The sequence below is a fragment of the Ranitomeya imitator genome, chromosome 6 (assembly GCF_032444005.1).
Source record: "Ranitomeya imitator isolate aRanImi1 chromosome 6, aRanImi1.pri, whole genome shotgun sequence".
NCBI lineage: Eukaryota > Metazoa > Chordata > Amphibia > Anura > Dendrobatidae > Ranitomeya > Ranitomeya imitator.
In genome coordinates this window covers 101,693,987-101,719,776 of record NC_091287.1, presented here as the reverse complement: position 1 = coordinate 101,719,776, position 25,790 = coordinate 101,693,987, and the positions used below count along the sequence as shown (strand labels likewise).

General features: G+C 42.4%; 1 protein-coding gene across 1 annotated transcript in view; it reads right to left on the bottom strand.

Annotated features, from left to right (window-relative positions):
- Window positions 1–25,790, bottom strand: part of KCNH8 (potassium voltage-gated channel subfamily H member 8) — a 666,710-nt gene that overhangs the window by 358,681 nt on the left and 282,239 nt on the right. Inside the window, exon 4 of the mRNA XM_069729971.1 lies at window positions 21,836–21,963. Coding sequence (XP_069586072.1) covers window positions 21,836–21,963 — 128 coding nt within the window. The remainder of the gene's footprint in view (window positions 1–21,835; window positions 21,964–25,790) is intronic.

Below are 25,790 nucleotides of genomic sequence, written 5' to 3'. Positions count from 1 at the left end.
CTTAAGGTCAGCAGCTGAGATTTAATTTTTTCTTGTGCTCTTAAAGCAGAAATACTACACAGAACTGTCAGATCTATGAACAGCGTGTTTTTGGATAGGAGGATCAAAGCAATTTTACATAACAGATCTACTTTAAATTTTCACTTTTGCAAACTGCATAAGGCTCCAATAAGCGCATGTGCAGAGAATGTCAATTACACATATGCACTTAGGTCCTGATACATTAAGACTGGTGTTTCATATACCAGTCCTAGCCTCTTCATGACCTTGGATGTATAGGTACGTCCACGATCGTGTCCCTGCCTTTGATGTTGGCTCTGGCACTGAGACCACATCTTTCCTTGCACATGACAGTGCCCCTGTCACAAGATCACTGACCACCGATGGGTTGTTATGACAGCTGGGAGACTGCAGAAGACCGACTGTGCCTGTCATTGGGAATCTTCTATGAAAGCTGGCCTGTGGCCGGCGTTCATAGAAGATCAAGATTTTTACTACACATAGCAGGGCTGAGGCACTGCTAGATATAGCACAAGCGATCGGATGATTTCATGTTCAAGTCTCCTAAGGAGACTATTGAAGCCAGTGAAAAAAAAGTTTAAAAAATTAAAGAACACAAAAATTCAAATCACCCTTTTTTCCCCATTAAAAATAAAGTAAACTTAAAAAATAAAAAGAAGACATATTTGGTATCTGTGTTCAGAAATGTCCAATCTATCAAAATATAAAGTAAATTATTCAGATCGGTAAACAGCGTAGCAAGAAAATTGAAACACCAACATTGCAATAAAATGCAATAACAGCCAATCAAAACATCGTATTTGCCCCAAAATTGTAATGTCAGCTCGGGGCTCAAAAAATAAGCCCTCACCCATCCCCAGATCACGAAAAATGGAGACGCTACAGGTCTTGGAAATGGCAACATAAGCAAATTTTTTTTTCTTACAAATTTCAGATTTTTTTTCACCACTCAAATGAAAAAGAACCTACACATGTTTCCTATCTGCGTACATGTACTGACCTGGGGAATCAAATTGCCAGGTCAGTTTTAGCATTTAATGAACATGGTAAATAAAAAACTCCCAAATCAATTGTGGAATTGCTTTTTTTTCCAACTTCACCGCACTTGGAATTTTTTCCTATTCTCCAGTACACTATATGTTAAAATCAATGGTTTCATTCAAAAGTACAACTCGTCCTGCAAAAACCAAGCCCTTATATGGCTACATTGATGAAAAATGTGGATGGCTCTGGAAAGTAGGGGAGCATAAAATGAAAGTGCACAAATGAAAAATGGCAAGGTGGTGAAGGGATGCAGCAATCAGATGCAGCAAATTAAGAGGAACGTCACTTAATGAGTCATTGCATAATAATAATTACATCCTATCTATGTTGTGCGTTTTAATGAGATCCACCAGAATTGTTACTCCAGTCATGATATGAACAAACATTCCTGTCGTAAGAAGCTGCATGTGTTTTGCACATTTTAACCCCTTTACCCCCAAGGGTGGTTTGCACGTTAATGACCGGGCCAATTTTTACAATTCTTACCACTGTCCCTTTATGAGGTTATAACTCTGGAATGCTTCAACGGATCCCAGTGATTCTGACATTGTTTTCTTATGACATATTGTACTTCATGATAGTTTTAAAATTTCTTTGATATTATATTAATTATTATAATTTTGAAAATTTCGCAATTTTCCATCTTTGAATTTTTATGCAATTAAATCACAGAGATATGTCACACAAAATACTTAATAAGTAACATTTCCAACATGTCTACTTTACATCAGCACAATTTTGGAACCAAATTTTTTTTTGTTAGGGAGTTATAAGGGTTAAAATTTGACCAGCACTTTCTCATTTTTACAACACCATTTTTTTTAGGGACTACATCTCTTTTGAAGTCATTTTGAGGGGTCTATATGATAGAAAATAACCAAGTGTGTCACCACTCTAAAAACTGCACCCCTCAAGGTGCTCAAAACCACATTCAAGAAGTTTATTAACCCTTCAGGTGTTTCACAGGAATTTTTGGAATGAATGTTTAAGTAAAAATGAACATTTAACTTTTTTTCATAAAAAATTTAATTCAGCTCCAATTTGTTTTATTTTAGCAAGGGTAACAGGAGAAATTGGACTGCAAAAGTTGTTGTACAATTTGTCCTGAGTATGCCGATACCCCATAAGTGGGGGTAAACCACTGTTTGGGCGCATGGCAGAGCTCAGAAAGGAAGGAGCGCCGTTTGACTTTTCAATGCAAAATTGACTGGAATTGAGATGGGGAGCCAAGTTGCGTTTGGAGAGCCACTGATGTGCCTAAATATTGAAAACCCCACAAGTGACACCATTTTGTAAAGTAGACCCCCAAAGGAACTTATCTAGATGTGTGGTGAGCACTTTGACCCATTAAGTGATTCACAGAAGTTTATAATGCAGAGCCGTAAAAATAAAAAAGCATATTTTTTCACAAAAATGAACTTTTCGCCCCCAATTTTTTATTTTCCCAAGGGTAAGAGAAGAAATTGGACCTCAAAAGTTGTTGTACAATTTGTCCTGAGTACGCTGATACCCCATATGTGGGGGTAAACCACTGTTTGGGCACAGGGGAGAGCTCGGAAGGGCAGGAGCGCCGTTTGACTTTTCAATGCAAAATTGACTGGAATTGAGATGGGGAGCCATGTTGCGTTTGGAGAGCCACTGATGTGCCTAAACATTGAAACCCCTCACAATTGACACCATTTTAAAAAGTAGACCCCCTAAGGAACATATCTAGATATGTGGTGAGCACTTTGAACCACCAAGTGCTTCACAGAAGTTTATAATGCAGAGCCGAAAAAATAAAAAAGCATATTTTTTCACAAAAATGAACTTTTCGCCCCCAATTTTTTATTTTCCCAAGGGTAAGAGAAGAAATTGGACCTCAAAAGTTGTTGTACAATTTGTCCTGAGTACGCTGGTACCCCATATGTGGAAGTAAACCACTGTTTGGGCACCTGGCAGAGCTCGGAAGGGAAGGAGCGCCATTTGACTTTTCAGTGCAAAATTTACTGGAATTGAGATGGGGAGCCATGTTGCGTTTGGAGAGCCACTGATGTGCCTAAGCATTGAAACCCCCCACAAGTAACACCATTTTGGAAAGTAGATCCCCTAAGGAACTCATCTAGATGTGTTGTGAGAGCATTGAACCCCCAAGTGTTTCACTACAGTTTTGTATTTTCCCAAGGGTAACAGGAGAAATTGGACTGCAAAACTTGTTGTCCAATTTGTCCCGAATACGCTGATACCCCATATGTTGGGGGGTACCACCGTTTGGGCGCATGGGAGAGCTCAGAACGGAAGGAGCGCCATTTGGAATGCAGACTTAGATGGAATGGTCTGCAGGCATCACATTGCATTTGCAGAGCCCCTAATGTACCTAAACAGTAGAAACCCCCCACATGTGACCCCATATTGGAAGCTAGATCCCCCAAGGAACTTATCTAGATGTGTTGTGAGAACTTTGAACCCCCAAGTGTTTCACTACAGTTTATAATGCAGAGCCGTAAAAATAAAAAATCATTTTTTTTCCACAAAAATTATTTTTTAGCCCCCAGTTTTGTATTTTTCCAAGGGTAACAGTTGAAATTGAACCTCAATAGTTGTTGTCCAATTTGTCCTGAGTATGCTGATACCCAATATGTTGGGGGAACCACTGTTTTGGCGCATGGCAGAGCTTGGAAGGGAAGGAGCGCCATTTGGAATGCAGACTTAGATGGATTGGTCTGCAGGCGTCACGTTGCATTTGCAGAGCCCCTGATGTAACTAAACAGTAGAAACCCCCCACAAGTGACCACATATTGGAAACTAGTCCCCCCAAGGAATTTATCTAGATGTGTTGTGAGAACTTTGAACCCCCAAGTGTTTCACTACAGTTTATAACGCAGAGCTGTGAAAATGAAAAATAATTTTTTTTCCACAAAAATTATTTTTTAGCCCCAGTTTTGTATTTTTCCAAGGGTAACAGTTGAAATAGAATGCAAAAAGTTGTTGTCCAATTTCTCCTGAGTACGCTGATACCCAATATGTGGGGGGAACCACTGATTGGGCACATGGCAGAGCTCGGAAGGGAAGGAGCGCGATTTGGAATGCAGACTTCGATGGATTGCTCGGCAGGCATCACGTTGCATTTGCAGAGCACCTGCTGTAACTAAACAGTAGAAACCCCCCACAAGTCACCCCATATTGGAAACTAGCCCCCCAAGGAACTTATCTAGATGTGTTGTGAGAACTTTGAACCCCCCAAGTGTTTCACTACAGTTTATAATGCAGAGCCGTGAAAATAAAAAATCATTTTTTTCCACAAAAATTATTTTTTAGCCCCAGTTTTGTTTTTTTCCAAGGGTAACAGTTGAAATAGAATGCAAAAAGTTGTTGTCCAATTTGTCCTGAGTACGCTGATATCCAATATGTGGGGGGAACCACTGTTTGGGCGCATGGCAGAGCTCGGAATGTAAGGAGCACCATTTGGAATGCAGACTTAGGCTGCCATCACACTAGCAGTATTTGGTCAGTATTTTACATCAGTATTTGTAAGCCAAAACCAGGAGTGGAACAATTAGAAGAAACGTGTAATAGAAACATAGTCACCACTTCTGCATCTATCACCCACTCCTGGTTTTAGCTTACAAATACTGATGTAAAATACTGACCAAATACTGCTAGTGTGACGGCAGCCTTAGATGGATTGGTCTGCAGGCATCACGTTGCATTTGCAGAGCCCCTGATGTAACAAAACAATAGAAACCCCCCACAAGAGACCCCATATTGGAAACTAGACCCCCCAAGGAACTTATCTAGATGTGTTGTGAGAACTTTGAACCCCCAAGTGCTTCACTACAGTTTATAATGCAGAGCCGTGAAAATAAAAAATAATTTTTTTCCACAAAAATTATTTTTTAGCCCCCAGTTTTGTATTTTTCCAAGGGTAACAGTTGAAATTGAACCCCAAAAGTTGTTGTCCATTTTGTCCTAAGTATGCTAGTACCCCATACGTTGGGGAAAACCCCTGTTTGGGCACACGGGAGACCTAGGAAGGGAAGGAGCACTGTTTTGCTTTTTAAACGCAGAATTGGCTTGAATTGAGATTGGGCGCCATGTCACGTTTGGAGAGCCCCTGATGTGCCTAAACAGTGGAAACCCCCAATTATAACTGAAACCCTAATCCAAACACACCCCTAACCCTAATCTCAATGGTAACCCTAACCACACCACTAACCCTGACACACCCCTAACCCTAATCCCAACCCTATTCCCAACCAAAAATGTAATAAAAACCCTAACCCTAACTTTAGCCCCAACCCTAACCCTAACTTTAGCCCCAACCCTAACTGTAGCCCTAACCCTAGCCCCAACCCTAACCCTAGCCGCAGCCCTAACCCTAGCCCTAACCCTAGCCCAAGCCCTAACCCTTACCCTAACCCTAGCCCTAACCCTAATTCTAGCTCTAACCCTAACCGTAGCCCTAACCCTAGCCCTAACCCTAATGGGAAAATGGAAATAAATACATTTTTTTAATTTTTTAATTTTTCCCTAACTAAGGGGTGATGAAGGGGGGTTTGATTTACTATTTATAGCGGGTTTTCTAGCGGATATTTATGATTGGCAGCCGTCACACACTAAAAGATGCTTTTTATTGCAAAAAAATATTTTTTGCGTTACTACATTTTGAGAGCTATAATTTTTCCATATTTTGGTCCACAGAGTCATGCGAGGTCTTGTTTTTTGCGGAACGAGTTGACATTTTTATTGGTAACATTTTCGGGCACGTGACATTTTTTGATAGCTTTTTATTCCGATTTTTGCGAGGCAGAATGACCAAAAACCTGCTATTTATTAATTTCTTTGGGGGGGCGTTTATACCATTCCGTGTTGGGTAAAATGAATAAAGCAGTTTTATTCTTTGGGTCAGTACGATTACAGCGATACCTCATTTATATCTTTTTTTATGTTTTGGCGCTTTTATACGATAAAAACTATTTTATAGAAAAAATTATTATTTTTGCATCGCTTTATTCTGAGGCCTATAACTTTTTTATTTTTTCACTGATAATGCTGTATGGTGGCTCATTTTTTGCGGGACAAGATGTCGTTTTCAGTGGCACCTTGGTTATTAATATCCGTCTTTTTGATCGCGTGTTATTCCACTTTTAGTTCGGCGGTATGATAATAAAGCGTTGTCTTTTGCCTCATTTTTTTTTTTTTTTTTAAGATGCTCACTGAAGAGGTTAACTAGTGGGACAGTTTTATAGGTCGGGTCGTTACGGACGTGGCGATACTAAATATGTGTACTTTTATTGTTTTTTTTATTTAGATAAAGGAATGTATTTATTGGAACAATATATTTTTTTTTATTATTTATTTAGCAATTTTTTTTTTTACACATGTAATATTTTTTTGACTTTGCCCCGGGGGGGAAGGGGAGGTGGAACATCACAGTAAAGTGACAAATCACTGATCTGACACTTTGCTGTGCACTGTGTCAGATCAGCGATCTGACATGCTCTCCTGGAGGCTTCCCGGTGCCTGCTCTGAGCAGGTGCTGTGAAGTCACCTCCCTGGAGGACCCGGATGCAGCCCCGTGGCCATTTTGGATCCGGGCCTGCTGCATGGAGGAGGAGGTAAGGACCCTCGGAGCAACGTGATGACATCGCGTTGCTCCGAGGGTCTCAGGGAAGCACGCAGGGAGCCCCCTCCCTGCGCGATGTTTCCCTATACCGCCGGGACACTGCGATCATGTTTGATCGCAGTGTGCCGGGGGTTAATGTGCCGGGGCGGTCTGTGACTGCTCCTGGCACATAGTGCCAGATGTCAGCTGCGATAGTTAGCTGACACCCGGCCACGATCGGCTGCGCTCCCCCCGTGAGCACGGATGATCACGATGGACATACTATTCTGTCCTTGGGAAGTAGGGCCCACCCCACATGGACGGAATAGTACATCCAATGGCAGAAAGGGGTTAATGCCATTCCAACCTATCTCTTCCCAACTTCTGTCAATTTTTACAGAAAAGTTTCTTTCTGGTGATACATCAAGGTTTTAAGGCTTACAATAAACGTTCCTTGTAGATTCCACTAACCCCTTTCTAACAATAGTCGTAACAGTACGCTGATGTCGGACACCCTCCCTTTGATGTGGGCTCTGGTGCTGAGCCCACATCCTATCCGGCACATATCAGCTGTTTTGAACAGCTGACATGTTCCTCCAACAGCTGCGGGGATGGAATCGTGATCCACCCGCTGCTGTTAACTAGTTAAATGCTGCTGTCAATCTGTGACAGCGGCATTTAATGCACACTTTGGGCAAACGCACCAGAATTCCCACCTGTCAGTGACCCCATCATGTGATCGCGGGTCACCGATGAGTTGGCATGACAACCAGAGGTCTACAGCAGACCTTATGGTTGTCACTGCTGGATTTCTATGAGCGACGCTCGAAGGTTGGCTCTCATAGCAAGTCAGCAATTCTTCTATATACAGGCTATACTGGTCTAGTGTGAAGTGGCACTGAGATTCAGTGATCGGCGACAATGATAAAAAGCTGTGCCAAGGACCAGAAAAAGGATGGTGAAGAGTGGAGGGGCTAGACAGGTGAATGGTAAGGTAAGTGTAAGTTTTTTTTATTTTTCAGATGGTTACCATTTTGCCAAATCCGAGATTGATTTGATTTGACCACCAGAGAGCGAGGCACCATGTGCTCCATGAATGTCAGTACAGCGTACATGCGCAGTAGAGAGACAGTTCATGCTCCGTATTCAGCTTTGCTACACAATAATTAAAAGGCACAGAGGATGTTGGTATGGTCAGCAAGGTACTCTCTCTGCATTTTCCCAAACTTTGCACTCCTTGTGAGAGTCCACCATGCCTCAGGGCCAGGGCGATGGGAGGCTCTGAGAAAACTCTCCCCGAACTTTGCCAGTGTTCTACTGCCTCTGCTGGATTGGAGTTGTGTCTCTCTCACCTGTACTCCTTACTTGGCCAACTAACTGTGACCTCTTTTGCTAGCGTTTTCAGATGGGAATTTTTTAAATTATTCAGCAAGAAGGGCCCTATGGTCCTCCAACATTGTAGTACACCTGTCTGCTTCAGGAATAAGAGATATAAAGTTCTCCTTGTAGCGTGGGTCTAGAATTGTAAACAATAGGGTTGAGCGACTTTTAGTTTTTCAGGGTCGAGTCGGGTTTCACGAAACCCGACTTTCTCAAAAGTCGGGTCGAGTGAAATCGGCCGATCCTATTGAAAAGTCGGGGTCGGGGATCGGCCGAAACTCGAAACCCAATGTAAGTCCATGGGGGTTTTTGTTTTTTTTTTACATTTCCTTCAGGGCGATATAGCAGAAAAGCCGATAATTCAATTACCGGCTTTTCATTTCTCCTGCCAAAACCCGACATGATATGAGACATGGTTTACATACAGTAAACCATGTCATATCCCCTTTTTTTTGCATATTCCACACGACTAATGTTAGTAGTGTGTATATGCAAAATTTCGGCGCTCTAAAATTTAAGGGTTAAATCGCGGAAAAAATTGGCGTGGGCTCCCACGCAATTTTCTCCGCCATTGTAGTAAAGCCAGTGACTGAGGGCAGATATTAATAGCCTGGAGAGGGTCCACGGTTTTTGCCCCCCCCCTGGCTAAAAACATCTGCCCCCAGCCAACCCAGAAAAGGCACATCTGTAAGATGCGCCTATTCTGGCACTTGGCCACTCTCTTCCCATTCCCGTGTAGTGGTGGGATATGGGGTAATGAAGGGTTAATGCCACCTTGCTATTGTAAGGTGACATTAAGCCAGATTAATAATGGAGAACCGTCAATTCTGACACCTATCCATTATTAATCCAATTGTATGAAAGAGTTAAAAATAAACACACAATATTAAAAAATATTTTAATGAAATAAACACCGTTTGTTGTAATTTTTTATTGTACGCTCAATCCACTCGCTGAAGACCCTCGCTCTGTAACAAATAAAAAATAATAAACCAACAATATACATACCTTCCGTAGATCTGTATGAATGGGTTAAAATATTTTACAGCCACGAGCTCTGCAAATGCAGTGCTGCTCGTGGCTGTAAACCCCAGCGAATGAAGGTAATGTTGGTCAATGACCTGTAGTTACCTTCATTCGCGGTGATGCGCCCCCTGCTGGATGTCCCTGGAGCGTGGGAAAAGTTCCCAGGCTCGGGGTCATATGAGGACATCCAGCAGGGGGTGCATCACCGGGAATGTAGGTAACTATAGGTCATTGACCTACATTACCTTCATTCGCTGGGGTGTACATCCACAAGCACAGCTGCATTAGCAGAGCTTGTGGCTGTAAAATATTTTAACCCCTTCAGATGGATTTACAACGTGGGACGTTACAGATCTACGGAAGGTATGGATATTGTTGGTTTATTATTTTTTATTTGTTACAGAGCGAGGGTCTTCAGCGAGTGGATTGTGCGTACAATAAAATATTAAAACGACCTGTGTTTTTATTTCATTAAAATACTTTTTAATAATGTGTGTGTGTTTTTTTAACCATTTCATGCAAATGACGCCTCTCCATTATTAATTTAGCTTAATGTCACCTTACAATAGCAAGGTGACATTAACCCTTCATTACCCCATATCCCACCGCTACACGGGAATGGGAAGAGAGTGGCCAAGTGCCAGAATAGGCGCATCTTACAGATGTGCCTTTTCTGGGGTGGCTGGGGGCAGATGTTTTTAGCCAGGGGCGGGGCAATAACCGTGGACCCTCTCTAGGCTATTAATATCTGCCCTCAGTCACTGGCTTTACTACTCTGGCGGAGAAAATTGCGCGGGAGCCCACGCCAATTTTTTCAGCGATTTAACCCTTAAATTTAAGAGCTAGAGCGCTGAAATTTTGCACATACACACTACTAACATTAGTACTGTGGAATATGCAAAAAAAGGGGGATATGACATGGTTTAGTGTATGTAAACCATGTCTCAAATCATGTCGGGTTTTGGCAGGAGAAATGAAAAGCCAGTAATTGAATTACCGGCTTTTCTGCTATATCGCGCTGAAGTTAATATAAATATATATATATATGTGTCTGAATGACATATATATATATATAAAATGAAACCTGACTTTTAATTAGAGATCGCCGACCCGATCCCAGAGTGGGATCGGGTCGGGTTTCACGAAACCCGACTTTGCTAAAAGTCGGCGACTTTTGAAAAGTGCCGATCTGTTTCGCTCAACCCTAGTCAACAACAATCAGTATTGCCTGTTACCCAAAATTTTGAGAAAGCGAGGGTGACGGGAAAGGTAGCGTAACATACAGTCAGCCATGCTTCCAAGACTGCAAACAGTCGATACTTCCGTGTCCTCACCAAGAGGACAACTGACCATGGTCTCTCCCTCCTCCTTGTCCTCAGGCATCCACGACTTTTGACAAACCTCAGTAATATCATTGTAAATACATTCCCTTGTAGTTTTTATCTCCCCCACCTCATTGCAGATTGAAAGTTGTCACGAGCAGGATGTTTTTTTTTCAGTTTAATTATTGTTATCGTTATTATTTAGTGTAGATTGTAAGCTGTCACAAGCAGGGTAGTTTTATTTCTGTTTAATTAATGTATTATTGCTATAGTTGTTACTTAGGACTGTTGTGTTTGAAACTGTAAATATGTTGACGCTATATAAATTACTATAAATATTAATATTAGAACACAGAGAAGCAGGATGGATATTTTAATTATGGTGTCATTGCTGCTCACCATCTTGGTGAATTCGTCAAAGTTTTGGAGGATGGTACATATGTTTGACATCCATGTCCACTACTGAGATCTTGATGTGTGAATTCAGAACTGAATACCGATGGCCTTGTTGATGCTGGTAGTCAACAACTGCCCTCTTCTGCTCATAAATCCTTTCCAAAATATGCAGTGTAGAGTTCCAAAGCATGGGGAGGACATCACACACCAGTCGGTGAGACATAAGCTGCAAGTGCTGCATAAGCACGTCAAGGGCAGATGAAGCTCTAGCTGACTTTCTAAAATGGGTAAGCAGAGCCTCGTACTTTTCCTTGCAGATCTGGCACCGCTGTGTCAGTTTTCAGAAAATGCTCAACAATGAGATTAAGCACATGGGCCAGGCATAGCACATGTGTGAGCTTGCCTCAACACAGAGCAGCCACCAGGTTCAAGCCATTGTCACACACGACCATGGCTGGCTGTAGGTTCAGCGGTGTCAGCCACAGATCTGTCTGCTCTTTCAGAGCTGTCCCCAAATCTTCATCATTGTGTGGCTTGTCACCTAAGCATTAGGGTTGAGCGAAACGGATCGTTCATTTTCAAAAGTCGCCGACTTTTGGCAAAGTCGGGTTTCATGAAACCCGACCCGATCCCTGTGTGGGGTCGGCCATGCGGTAGGCGACTTTCGCGCCAAAGTCGCGTTTCGTATGACGCGCTTGGCGCCATTTTTTTCAGCCAATGAAGGGGCGTGGGCAGAGTGATGACATAGTTCTTAGGGGCGTGGACGCATATCGCCATGTTGTCGCTTGTGCGCTGTAGCGATTTGCACTGTGTAACACCAGCTTTTCAGTTCAGGGACGGATGGAGGAGAGAGAGAGAGAGAGAGAGAGAAAAAAAAAAAAAATCCCATTGGATTTGCATTGGGTTTCGTGTTTCGGTCGATCCTCGACTTTTCGCCATAATCGGCCGATTTCACTCGACTCGACTTTTGAGATAGTCGGGTTTCGCGAAACCCGGCTCGACCCTAAAAAAGTCAAGGTCGCTCAACCCTACTAAGCATATTAGCTTCAGCACAGCCTGTTGCTGCTTGGATGAGACAGTGCTGCAGTGCTTCCAGCTTATGACTGATGAGCTACTTGCAGAGATGGAGGCTGAAGAGGAGGAGGTGCAGGAGCTGAAGACTGTGGGGGCAACCCAGATTGACATAGGGCCCGCAATACTCATGGTTGGTCGGACATGCACCATCCCAAGGTCAGACTGGGTCCCGGCTTCCACTATGTTAACCCAGTGTGCTGCTAGTGTGATGTACCATCCCTGACCATAAGCACTTTTCCATGTGTCTGTGGTTAGGTTAACTTTACCAATAACAGTATCCTGGAGGGCACGGGTAATGTTTTGGGACACATGCCTGTGTAATGCTGGGACATCACATCGGTACACAAAGTCTCGCATGTTTGGGGCCTCAACTCTGCCCTCTCTTTCAATATACATAACCAAGCCCTTGCCTCCTCCTGCCCACTACAACTCAAAAACAGTTCTAGGATCCATACATACCAAGAAACTGCAAAAATGTTTGTGCACGCCCTCATGATCTCTCACCTCCACTATTGCAACCTTCTACTGTCTGGCCTCCCCTCTAGCACTCTTGCACCACTCTAATCTACCCTAAAGTCTGATGCCCGAATAATCCATCTGTCCCTCTGTTATTCCCCGCCTCTCGTCTCTGCTAAGCCCTTCACTGACTTCCAATTGCCCAGAGGCTACAGTTCAAAACCCTATCTATGACATGCAAAGCCTTCCACAACCTGTCTCCATACATCTGTATCATGGTCTCCCAATGTCCGACTCGGTCATGGCTTCCTCTACGCTAACCCAGCGCACCGTCAGCGAGATGTACCATCCTTGCCCACAAGCACTTGTCCACCCGTCCGTGGTTAGGTGCATTTTCCCTGTAACAGCACTGTTGAGGGCCAGGATAATGTTGTGGGACATGTCCTTGCTTGTGTAATGTCGTGATGGCAGACCCGGAAAAATTGTGGCAGCTGGGTAACGAGTACCTTGTGATGATCACCGCCATCAGGTTGCTGAAAGCTTAGGCCTAAAATGCAACATTTCGAGTGCAAGCAGACGAGGAATGTGTGAATATACTACTGTGGCATTGGCTGCGTATTTCCGCTTGCATTCCAAGGACTGGGGTACGGACAACTGAACGGTGTCCTGGGACAAGGACGTGGATGTGCTTGTTGATGGTGCTAGTTGAGTTTGTGTGCAACTGCAGATGCAGGGCATGAGGCATCTTTGCATACAGCATCTACAGGGGATTGGCTTGCACGTACAACATCGAAGAAGCAGTGGTATCACCCGCAGACATTGTTCATGGAGCCTTGTGTTCAACCAACAAAGTCGGGTGCTTTGCTGCCATGTGCCTGATCATGCTTGTGGTGGGTAGGATTGGAGTTTTGCTACCCCTGCTGATGCGGGCCTGTCCGGTGCTGCACATGGCCTTTTTGGGGTTATCGGCACAGTCTTTAAAAAACAACCAGGCTGTTACGGGGACATTCAGTGTCTCCCTCTCCCACACCACCTCACCTCGACCCCGGTCTTTCAGTGTTCCCCAAGGCTCAGTTCTAGGACCCCTACTCTTCTCCATCTACACCTTCGGCCTGGGCCAGCTGATCTAATGGCACGGTTTGCAATATCATCAGTACGCCGATATCACGCAGATCTACCTATCTGTACCTGACATCACCTCCTTACTGACCAAAATGACAAGTCTTCCCGCTAATTCATCCTTCTTTTCTGCTCGCTTTCAAAAAAGTGGACATGGACAAAACAGAAAACGTCATCTTTCAACCATCTCAGGCTAAATAGACATGAGAGCTATGTATGCATCATTCGGTACCACTTTAGTAAGAGGGAAAGTTTGCCCAAGAGAAAATGATTTTCCAGACATTCACGGCGTTTTTTGCACATTTTATGCAGCTGTGATCTTCATCTTGTTGGTGTGGATATGGTAAATTTAAAAGTGGTCATCAATACCATCATTGTCCATAACTCATAAAGAGGAAATCTGGTGTTTCCCAGGGTCGTGGATATCTACATTTTGTGGCATTCCTTTAACAGTGTTCGTTACTAGTGATGAGTGAAAATACTCGTTTCTCGAGATTTCCCGAGCACGCTCGGGTGTCCTCCAAGTATTTTTTAGTGCTTGAGTTTTAATTTTTAGCACCGCAGCTGAATGATTTACATCTGTTAGCCAGCATAAGTACATGTGGGGGTTGCCTAGTTGCTAGGGAACCACCACATGTACTTATGCCGGCTAACAGATGTAAATCATTCAGCTGCGGTGCTAAAAACTAAAACCCTGAGCACTAAAAAATACTCAGAGGACACCCGAGTGTGCTTGGGAAATCTCGAGTAACGAGTATATTCATTCATCACTATTCGTTACACTAGAAGAAATAATTGTTGACTGACATTTGGATATTATTGGTAATATGTATGGGTGAAGATGAAGAAGCTTGTTCCACGGGTGTGTTTATAGTTACGGACGGTGAACTGCTCTTTAAACTTTGTTTTTCACAAACATCCATCATTTTGTTTGGTTTTCCCACAACACTGATCTGCTTTCTCTAATTCAGCATCTCTTGAACATGTTGCACTTTGCCCTTTAGACAGACACGTGCGGCTTTGGCAACATATCTTTTACAGGCATTTTTTAGGCCGAGTCTAATACGTGCATCTGTTACACAGATCTTCTGTCGGCATGAAACACATTCTGGAAATTGGTGGTGGCTAAATGACTAATCATTGTAGGCTGTATCCTGGATCTCAGACCTCTCATAGCCACCGCTGTTATTAATCATGTATGTTCCCATTCCTGTCATCACCATGCCGCTTTTTCCTGATCATTTCATCCAACGATTTGTCAGCCATATTTTTAGTAAAAACCTGCACCTTCCCAGCAGCAACTGTGTAGGAAACCACATTACAGTTTTGCAAGGTGTTTATGATGCCCATTAACAAATTAAAAAAAAAAATTAACCCCCCATGGGGAAATGTTTGACAGTCCATGCACTTAGTATATGGGCATTACAAGTGTAGGAGACCCGCGTCTTTAAATTGGGAATAGGTTTTAATGAGGCCTTCCTCCACCTCTTATCATTCTCCACCACTAGATCACCAGGGTTCACGTGTTCAGTGCTGCTACATACAGTCAATTTTTGGCAAGGGTGTCTATGATCCCCATGAAATATTTTTTAAAAATTAATCCCCCATGAGCAAATGCTTGTCAGGCCATGCACTCCATTACAAGTCTCAGATACCCACATCTCTACATTCGGCCTACTTCTTAACTCGTTTTTCCTGCAATGTCTCTTCCTTATCTCCGACTACATGACCTGGGTGAACGTGTTCTGTACTGATATAGGCCAGTGAATGTTGGCCAAGAGGGGCTGTGATGGCAATAGCATATTTTTTTTAAAAAGTTACCCCCATTGGAGAATTGTTTGTCAGCTCATGCCCTCCATTACAAGTCTCAGAGACCCACACCCCTACATTGGGCCTATTTCTTAACTCCTGCAATGTCTCTTCCTTACCTGCCACTAGATCACCAGGATTACCGTGTCTGTACTGTTATAGACCACTGAATTTTGGGTAAGGGGCTTGTGATGGCACTAGTTTATTTATTAAAAAAGATACCTCCCATTGGGGAATTGTTTGTCAGCTCATGCACTCTTTTACAAGTCTCAGAGACCCACACCCCTACATTGGGCCTACTTCTTAACTCTGTCTCCTGCAATGTCTCTTCATTAACTGCCACTAGATGACCAGGGTGAAGGTGCTCTGTACTGTTATAGGCCATAGAATTTTGGACGAGGGGGCTGTGATGGCACTATTTTATTTATTTAAAAAAGGACCCCCATTGGGGAATTGTTTGTCAGCTCTTGCCCTCCATTACAAGTCTCAGAGACCACACCCCTAAATTGGGCCTACTTCTTAACTCTGTCTCCTGCAAAGTCTCTTCCTTTCCTGCCACTAGATCACCAGGGTTAACGTGATCTGTACTGTTATAGGCCACTGAATTTTGGGCAAGGGGGTTGTGATGGCACCAGTTTATTTATTAAAAAAAGGACCCCCCATTGGGGAATTTTTTGCCAGCTCATGCACTCTATCACAAGTCTTAGAGACCCACACCGCTACATTGGGCCTACTTCTTAAGTCGGTTTCCTGCAGTGTCTCTGATGACAGGACCTGGGTGAATGTGTTCTGTACTGTTATAGGCCACAGAACTTTGAGCAAGGGGGGGCTGTGATGGCAATAGTATATTTATAAAAAAGGTACCCCCCATTGGTAAAACCACATCCTTATTGGCAAAGACTTCAGAACATTTGCGTACCTTAAAGAGCTCACTTGAAAAGCTCCTTTTTGTGTTGCCTGGAGGCTCACATTGGACACAATACACTTCATATAAATTTGATAAAGCAATGCTGTTAGTTTGGCTCAGTAGTTCATTACAAATTATTCTTTGTCCACTAGATTAGTTTCTCTCATTGAGATCCATAACTTTGGCTGCATCAAATGTACAAATGGCGAATATACAAATGGCGATTTGGAATCCAGATTAAAATACTGTATAGCGAATGCATTCAGACAATTGCATAGCTGCATTTCTTGTAAAACATTTACAGATGTGACAGACAATGCTCATAGTGTCACAATCTTGAGAAATGTTTGTTTATTCACTTCACAAACAGTTCTAACCCTCTATATGTTTGCTGTTTGTCATTGTAAAACATTAAGGTTTGCTAAAACTCTGCCTGTGGTGGTTTGATCTAAATCCTTGTGGCTTTTAGATTTTAGGTGTTTATGGCCCCTTGTCTGATGACTCCATGATATCTCAGTTTCATACTGTTAGGGCTGGCATAATGCACCAAATAATTATAAAGATAGTAATAAGGTGCATTCACAGCCCGGGGTCCACCGTGCAGAGATGGAACCTGCTGCGAGGTAATGGCGGCACTATATGGCGGTACTATGCCAGAATAAACATGGGTTCCGTCACCCGGTATGAACTGACGCAAACTCTGTTGCTTCACAGAGATGCAGTGAAACAAAGGAAACGCTGTGCCGTTAGCAGTCAGAGGATGCAGCAGATGGACGCTAGTGGGATCCCTGAAATTCACCCCCACTACGCTGGTGATTGATCTTGCTATGACCCTAGGTGGCTTTTGAGCCCTGCCTGAGGACACCCTGAGTCAGATGCTGAGATCAAGCGGGAATTCCCACCCTACACTGACCAGTAGTGTTAATGTAGCTAAGAAGCCATTATTAGGCGCTGACTTCTTGCTCCACTCACCCTAATACCCAGACAACAACCAAAGGGATGGGGATCATTTAGGAACATTTACCAGTATCAATCTCTCAGCACACACATACGTAGTCAAGTCTATACTAGCGCATGGCCGAGTGGCCATGCGAACCGTTTATAGTCACAGCCTTCCAGGACTTTCCTGGTGGTCCAATCAGAGCTGCTACAGGACCCAGGCATGTGACCTCCAACCTCCAATGAGAGGTCGTCCCACGGGTGTGCTTAGTAGATGAAAAGCAGGACTTAGTCCTGGAACATCTGCTCGCTGCTGATCAATGCTGGTTACAAAAGCTGAACCTGGGATGGCAGCTGTAACCAGACGCACAGTATCAGCTTGAGCCAGACGCTGGGACCAATGTTTCTGGTGAACAGACTCCGCTGCAGCTGGGGAAGAATGGGAGATCACAGAGGACATGGTGCAAGATTCCCCCTATGCAGCGGCGGGAACTCGACACCTAACACATACAACCTTGAAAGCTGGCCACTTGAAGGGCTGGGTGAAGCTAGAGTTACTACATAGTGTAAATCACTATAAGACCAGAGAAAAATGCCTAAGACAGATGCCAAAACTGGAGTACCTGTACATGTACAGTGTGCTCATACCTGTATAATTGGGGACGCTCATGCAGTGTAGGTAATCTCTCAGGGGTTCTCTGCCTTGGTGTTGCTTCTCTGATATTTCAAACGGATGATGTTTAAAAGCCTCTTGCTGATTATGTAAGTATACTGTATGTAGTTAATCTTTATATATACGTAAGCATTATATGTATTTAATCCTTATATGTACTTTATATGTAACCTTTGTGTGTTAAGTATATATACAAAAGGGTACTCACTCATACTATTCAATCATACTATTCCTTGAATTTTGCACTTTGCAATAAAATTTCATTGCATTGCAAGTATTAGCCTTCTTTAAAGCCGTATCTGGACCTTAGTGTTAAAAACATGGCAAATAAAATTGCCAAATTCTCCTGTAAATAATTCTGCAAAGAGGGAACCATCATACCATTAAAAAATACAAGTGGATTTTCATGGGCCCATCCAGTATGTGGGTTTAAAGTTGTAATTGGGTGCATATGACTATGCAGCAGGTCTGGCCATGCTGCCAATGTGTTAAACAAAGGAGTACAGGAGTGCAAAATGCATAATGTGAAGTTCATTTTCATGGACCCATCGAGTATGTGGGTTACAAGGCATAATGGGGTGAATATGACTATGCAGCAGGGCTGGCTTTGCTGTCAATGTGTAAAACAAAGGAGTACTGGAATACAAAATGCATATTGTGAAGTGGATTTTCATGGGTTCATCCAGTATGTGGGTTCCAAGGCGTAATGGGGTGCATATGACTATGCAGCAGGGCTGGCCTTGCTGCCAATGTGCAAAACAAAGGAGTATGAGAGTACAAAGTGAATATTGTGAAGTTAATTTGTATGGGCCCATCCAGTATGTGGGTTCAAAGGCTTGTTGGGGTGCATATGAATTGGTAGCAGGGCAGGCTTTGCATTCAATGCAACACTTTTTCAGGAGTCCCCCCTGGACATCTTATGAAAGGGGTATTGTGGTGCGTCATAATTCTTGGCAGCCCATCCACTCACAGCATAGGCTACAACAGTTTAGGATACCCACTGTTTAATAAAGGCCCTTTAAGAAGATTAATGCTGCCTGATGCACCAGTAAAAATAGGCTCTGTGACTTTAAGAGTCCCTCCTTCATAAATGAAACAAAATGGGTCTGCTTATGTGTCACACACCACATGGCCAGGTAGTGTTGTTAAATGCTACAATGCCATTTCACAGTGAATGCATTTGTGGTGGTTGAAAGCAATGTTAAAGTTGAAAAACGCTTCAAAAACGCTGGGTCTGAACTAAGCCCAAGTGGGGGAGGAACATTTCGGTCTGGAATTAATATTTTGGCCTTACAGGCAAGTCATTAACCTGCAAAGGATGTACCTTAAAATATTTCCCTGCAAAATCCGTTTTGGTTTCGTTTTAGTGTGTTTTTTGTTGTACCAGGAAAAATGACATGAATCTCAGAAAAAAAATGTTTACAGCTGTGAACTAGGAGTCAGAAATTCTTCCAGGGGCAATCCCCGTGATGTCCCTGTGTCATTTTAGCAGTGTTTCCATCATTTCCAGACATTTTTAGACATTAAAAGGACCCCTGGGGGGGGATCGCGGGTCTCCCATAGACTTACATTGGGCTTGTTGTTTTGTCCGAGCACCCGAGTATTCCAATCTGCTTGACCAGAGCAAGGAGCACCCGACATTTTAGTGCTTGCTCATCACTAGAGAAGTTGACAAATGGATTGTAAGTGCAGATTTGTTGTTTCTACTATGCACTTTAGGATGCACTTGATTTCCACTGAACAATACAATGTGTTGATGTTCCCCATCCCTGAAGATATACAAATGACTCATGAGATTGAATTTCATGAGCAATGGAGATTATTTCTTACTAGGGATGGGCGAACCCAAACTGTAAAGTTTGGGACCCATACCAAATGGTCACAAGGCCCCGAACACGGGTTTCCATGGAAACCCTTGTTACAGTTCGGGTACAAGGATGGCCTGTAAAAGAAAGCATACAATTAATAATAAACATTATAATTATACTTACCTGTCCAGCGGCGCATCCTCCCTTCCTGCTGTCTCCCGGCAGCATCTGCTTCCGGGGCCGCTCATTATCTTCCACCGGTATTCATTGCATTCGGCAGTCTTCGGCTTTTTCTGGAAGTGTTCGTGTGGTGACATCACCACACGAACACTGCCGAATCGATCTGTAGGAAACATCTCAGCATTCTGTGAGGTGTGGCTCCATAATTTGGATCACGCTCACCCATTCAAGTCTAATGCTGCATGTGAAGCTCCAGGTCGTCTGAGTGTAGTCCAACATCTGCAGGCTACGACAATGGAGAAGATAGAGACATTAAGTTCTCTATCTTCTCCGCACCTGTGCACCAATTCTTGCATGCAAGAGAATTGGATAACTCTAAGCTTGACACTCGGCTCAAACTTGGATCAGAGTTTTAGAAGAGTATCATTAACATAATCAAGCTGATGCTTTCGGATGAGAGAATATGTGCTCATCTGGCCCGGCGTTTTTCATACTCTTGTTTTCAGTAGGTATCATTAACTCATTTTTAACAAATCAGTCTACTTGAGTGGGTAGTTTAATAGTCCCTTTATTTCAATGGGATTTTCATAACATATAAAAGTATTAACTTGTGGGACTTGTTTGGTCTTACATGATTACCATGACTATATAACATCATATGATAGTGTGTAATAGCATTATACCATATATTGAATAAGAAATACATAAATAATATGATTACATTTCCATTTCTGTTTTGCTCTAGTTTGAAATACGTTTACCTAAGAATGTTCTTAGTTTGCCAATACTGTACATTAAATGCTGTTATGCATATATAGGCAGGGACAGTTCTGAAAACCAGCACAAGACATTTAGAAAAAACCCCGAAATTTAGAATCACTGCTCAATTATGTGTTACCTAATAATGATCATTCTATTTTCCCACACAGAAAGACACAAACATGGCTGTGACAACCAAGTGCTATAATGCCAACATTTAGACTATGGGTATTGTATTTAAGATTGTACGTGTGTTGGTAAGAAATTGTCAAATAGATTGCATTGCTCCTGCTAGAGCTGATACTGTCAGCTCATTGAAAATTTATTGTGCTTTCTACTTTCTTGTTGAAGCAAATGTCAACTCAATACATTATCTACATAGTCATACTTCTTCCCTTCATTACTTCCAAAAAACAATTTGTGTCTTAATTGACAGTACGCAGTATCACATCGAAAGAAATACTGACATCTAGAAAAACATTTTTGAAAGCTATGAAAATAGTGGGCCCTTTAACATCGTCTTGCAATGTGCAAGCCTTTCATTGTAAAAATAGTGTCAGTGACACGGTAAAAGATTTCACAATAATTTCATGTCACTGCCACATTATTCCTTAATAAATCTCAAACATGAAACACTTATTAATAGGTATTTCATTACTATGCCAAAACCCGATATAGTAATATACCCTAAATTAATATAAGGCCTGTGTCATTTGGAAATACGTTTTGAAAGGCAACAACCATTAGCATTAATTACTGTTTGGTTGATTACCCGTCAAGAGTAAAGATAGCAATACCTTATGGAATATAGTTATTCAATTTTGCACCAAACTCAGCTATAATATACAAGCATTCCTGGCAGGTTTCTTATCTCAGGTTTCAGATATAGACATTTTGCACTGATTTGGGCCTTTGAAGTGGTGGGACACAGTCCTGGTTCATCCCATTCCCTTTAGTATTGGGCTGAAAGAGCCCATGCAGGACCAATCCCATCTCCAACATAAATTTCAGTAAATGGCCCAATGAGATAGAATGAATACACTATAACTCCATGAAAAGTGTTTAGTGAGGAATAAAATGGGGAAAAGTATTATAGGGCATAAAAAACCTAGCACCAAAATGGGGTGCCCAATAAAATCTTTGCTAAGGATCTCTTCTCCTCTCCTGGCCAAGAGGATGACTTTTTTTGACCGTTTCATTGAGCTTTCATCATAATGACAGCAACATGTCAACTGGAAATTAATTTTTAAGAAATGCTGTTTGTTTGACAGATTATCCTCTTGGGTATTAATGTGTATCACATAATGAGCCTACCATATTAAAATATTGAGTTCTTACTTTATTAAGCTTTAATTTGTTCTTTTCCCTCCTTTGTAAGTGACCCGAGATGTGATAAAGGACAGCCCGACTCCTTCTCCTTGCTGCTTCAAAATGTGACCCTGCTTTTCCTCTGCTTCTGTATTTTTCTGTAGAACAAAAGTAACAAGCAATTAAATATCACCACATGCAACTTTAACCTTTTGCAGCTGAATGTCTGTGATTCTGTTTAACATGTAATAAAATATAATGACAGACTTCACAATTGTTCTTGCATAAAAACGAGATCCAGGAATTCTGGAAAAAAAATAATTGGGTTTCTTAAGAATTCTGAAGAATAATATTATAGTCCTCATGTGGGGGTTAACTTTAAGACCATTGTAGCAACCTAAATATTTCATTAATAATATTTATATTTAAAGGGTCTGGAATAGCTGTGATAAATGTTTCTATCATACCTTTTGACTTTTGTGCATCAGAAAAGAAACACAATTTATTTCTACATAATCCAGATCCTTGCTTGTAGATGTAGAACAGAAACATGTTTAAACTCAGAAGCTCAATCATATTTTTAAAGAGGACTTGCAGGACCTTTGGCAAGACACATTTTTAAATAGCACCTATCCTCTCCTGGAAATCCTTATAAACTAAAAAAGGACGAAAATATAATAACGTTGTTTTATATATATATATATATATATATATATATATATATATATATATATATAAAGAAAAAAGGAAAACAGCACTACAAAAATGAAAAAAACGTGGACTTTATTGCCCGAATGGCGTGGCAACGTTTCGGATATAGTATCCTTTCTCAAGCTTGAGAAAGGATACTATATCCGAAACGTTGCCACGCCATTCGGGCAATAAAGTCCACGTTTTTTTCATTTTTGTAGTGCTGTTTTCCTTTTTTTCTTTTTATAGTTTGAGCCGCCATGAACAGTGGCTTGGGAAGCTTTGCACTTTTTCTAAGGTAGTATTTTGATGCTGTTCTGTTTTTTTCACTATATATATATATATATATATATATATATATATATATATATATACAGTACAGACCAAAAGTTTGGACATACCTTTTCATTTAAAGATTTTTCTGTGTTTTCATGACTATGAAAATTGTACATTAACACTGAAGGCATCAAAACTATGAATTAACACATGTGGAATTATATACATAACAAAAGAGTGTGATATATGTATATGTATCACAGGTGCTTCTCGCAAAATTAGAATATCATCATAAAGTTAATTTATTTCAGTTCTTCAATAAAAAAGTGAAACTTGTATATTATATAAAATCATTACAGAGTGATCGATTTAAAGTGTTTATTTCTGTCAATGTTGATGATTATGGCTTACAGCCAATGAAAACCCAAAAGTCATTATTTCAGTAAATTAGAATACTTTACAGCACCAGCTTAAAAAATTAACTTAAAATATGAAATGTTTGATTACTGAAATGAATGTTCAGTAAATGCACTCACTACAAGGTTGGGTATCCTTTTGCATAAATTCCTGCATCAATGCAGCGTGACATGGAGACGATCAACCTGTGGCACTGCTGAGGTGTTTTGGAAACCCAGGTAGCTGGGTGACAGGCGTAACAGAGTCTGGAGACGCCGTGGAGAGCGATCTGCTGCCTACAACATCCTTCAGCATGACCGGTATGGCAGTGGGTCAGCAATGGTGTGGAAAGGCATTTCTTTGGAGGGCCGCACAGCCCTCCATCTGCTCTCCAGAGGAAGCCTGGCTGCCATTAGGTACCAAGATGAGATCCTCAGACCCCTTGTGAGACCATATGCTAGTGCGGTTGGCCCTGGGTTTCTCCTAATGCAGGACAATGCCAGACCTCATGTGGCTGGAGAGTGTTAGCAGTTCCTGCAAGATGAAGGCATTGAAGCTATGGACTAGCCAGCCCATTCCCAAGACCTAAATCCGATTGAACACATCTGGGACATTATGTCTCGCACCATCCACCAACATTACGTTGCACGACAGACTGTCCAGAAGTTGGTGGATGATTTAGTCCAGGTCTGGGAGGAGATTCCTCAGGAGTCCATCTGTTATGATCTGGTGGTTTAGGAGCAGCATGGAACGAGCTCTGAAGGAAGTGGTATCTGTACTGACCGCAGTCCCTAAGCTCAACACAACACTAGAAGTAGCCGTGGAATGCTCCTAACTCTCCCTAGGCATCTCGTCACAGCCTAAGAGCTAACTACCCCTAAAGATAGAAGCAGGAAAACTATCTTGCCTCAGAGAAAATCCCCAAAGGATAGATTAGCCCCCACAAATAATGACTGTGAGTGGAGAGGGAAAGGACATACACAGAATGAAACCAGGATGAGCACAGGAGGCCAGTCTAGCTAGATAGATAGGACAGGATGGAATACTGTGCGGTCAGTATAAAACACTACAAAAATCCACGCAGAGATTACAAAAATCTCCACACCTGACTAAAGGTGTGGAGGGTAAATCTGCTTCCCAGAGCTTCCAGCAACACAGAGTTAGTTCATACTGATAAGCCTGACAAACATAGAAAGCACAGAACGGATAAGTCCACAATCTGTGGACAGAAAAGAGCAAGCAAGAACTTAGCTTTGCTGAACTGGTCAGGAAAACAGGGAAATCCAAAGAGATGTGAATCCAACCAGGAACCATTTACAAGTGGCACTGGCTGAAGGAAAGAGCCAGGCATAAATAGCCGAGCAGAAAAGACAATCAGTAGAAGCAGCTGCGGACAGCTAAATCCAAGGAGCAGCCATACCACTTGAAACCACAAGAGGGAGCCCAAGAGCAGAACTCACAAAAGTGCCACTTACAACCACCAGAGGGAGCCCAAGAGCGGAATTCACAACAGTACCCCCCTTGAGGAGGGGTCACCGAACCCTCACCAGAGCCCCCAGGCCGATCAGGATGAGCCAAGTGAAAAGCATGAACCAAATCGGTGGCATGGACATCGGAGGCAACCACCCAAGAATTATATTCCTGGCCATAACCCTTCCACTTGACAAGATACTGAAGCCTCTGCCTCGAAAAACGAGAATCCAAAATCTTCTCAAACTCATATTCCAACTCTCCCTCAACCAACACCGGGGCAGGAGGGTCAACCGAGGGAACAACGGGCACCACATATCTCCGCAACAAAGATCTATGGAAAACATTATGAATGGCAAAAGAGGCTGGAAGAGCCAAACGAAAAGACACCGGATTAATAATTTCAGAAATTTTATAAGGACCAATAAACCATGGCTTAAACTTAGGGGAAGAAACGTTCATAGGAACATGACGAGAAGACAACCAAACCAAATCCCCCACACGAAATTGGGGGCCAACACACCGATGGCGGTTAGCAAAACGTTGAGCCCTTTCCTGAGACAACGTCAAATTGTCCACCACATGAGTCCAAATCTGCTGCAGCCTGTCCACCACAGAATCAACACCAGGACAATCAGAAGGCTCAACCTGCCCAGAAGAAAAACGAGGATGAAAACCGAAATTACAAAAGAAAGGTGAAACCAAAGTAGCCGAACTAGCCAACGGCAAGAAAGACACCCAATCATCCTGATCAGCAGACACAAAGCATCTCAAATAGGTCTCCAAGGTCTGATTAGTTCGCTCAGTTTGGCCATTAGTCTGAGGATGAAACGCTAAAGAAAAAGACAAATCAATGCCCATCCTAGCACAAAAGGCCCGCCAAAACCTAGAGACAAACTGAGAACCTCTGTCAGACACAATATTCTCCGGAATGCCATGCAAACGAACCACATGCTGAAAAAACAATGGAACCAGATCTGAGGAGGAAGGCAACTTAGGCAAAGGTACCAGATGGACCATTTTAGAGAACCGGTCACAAACAACCCAGATAACAGACATCTTCTGGGAAACAGGAAGATCTGAAATAAAATCCATGGAAATATGCGTCCAGGGCCTCTCAGGGACCAGCAAAGGCAAAAGCAACCCACTAGCG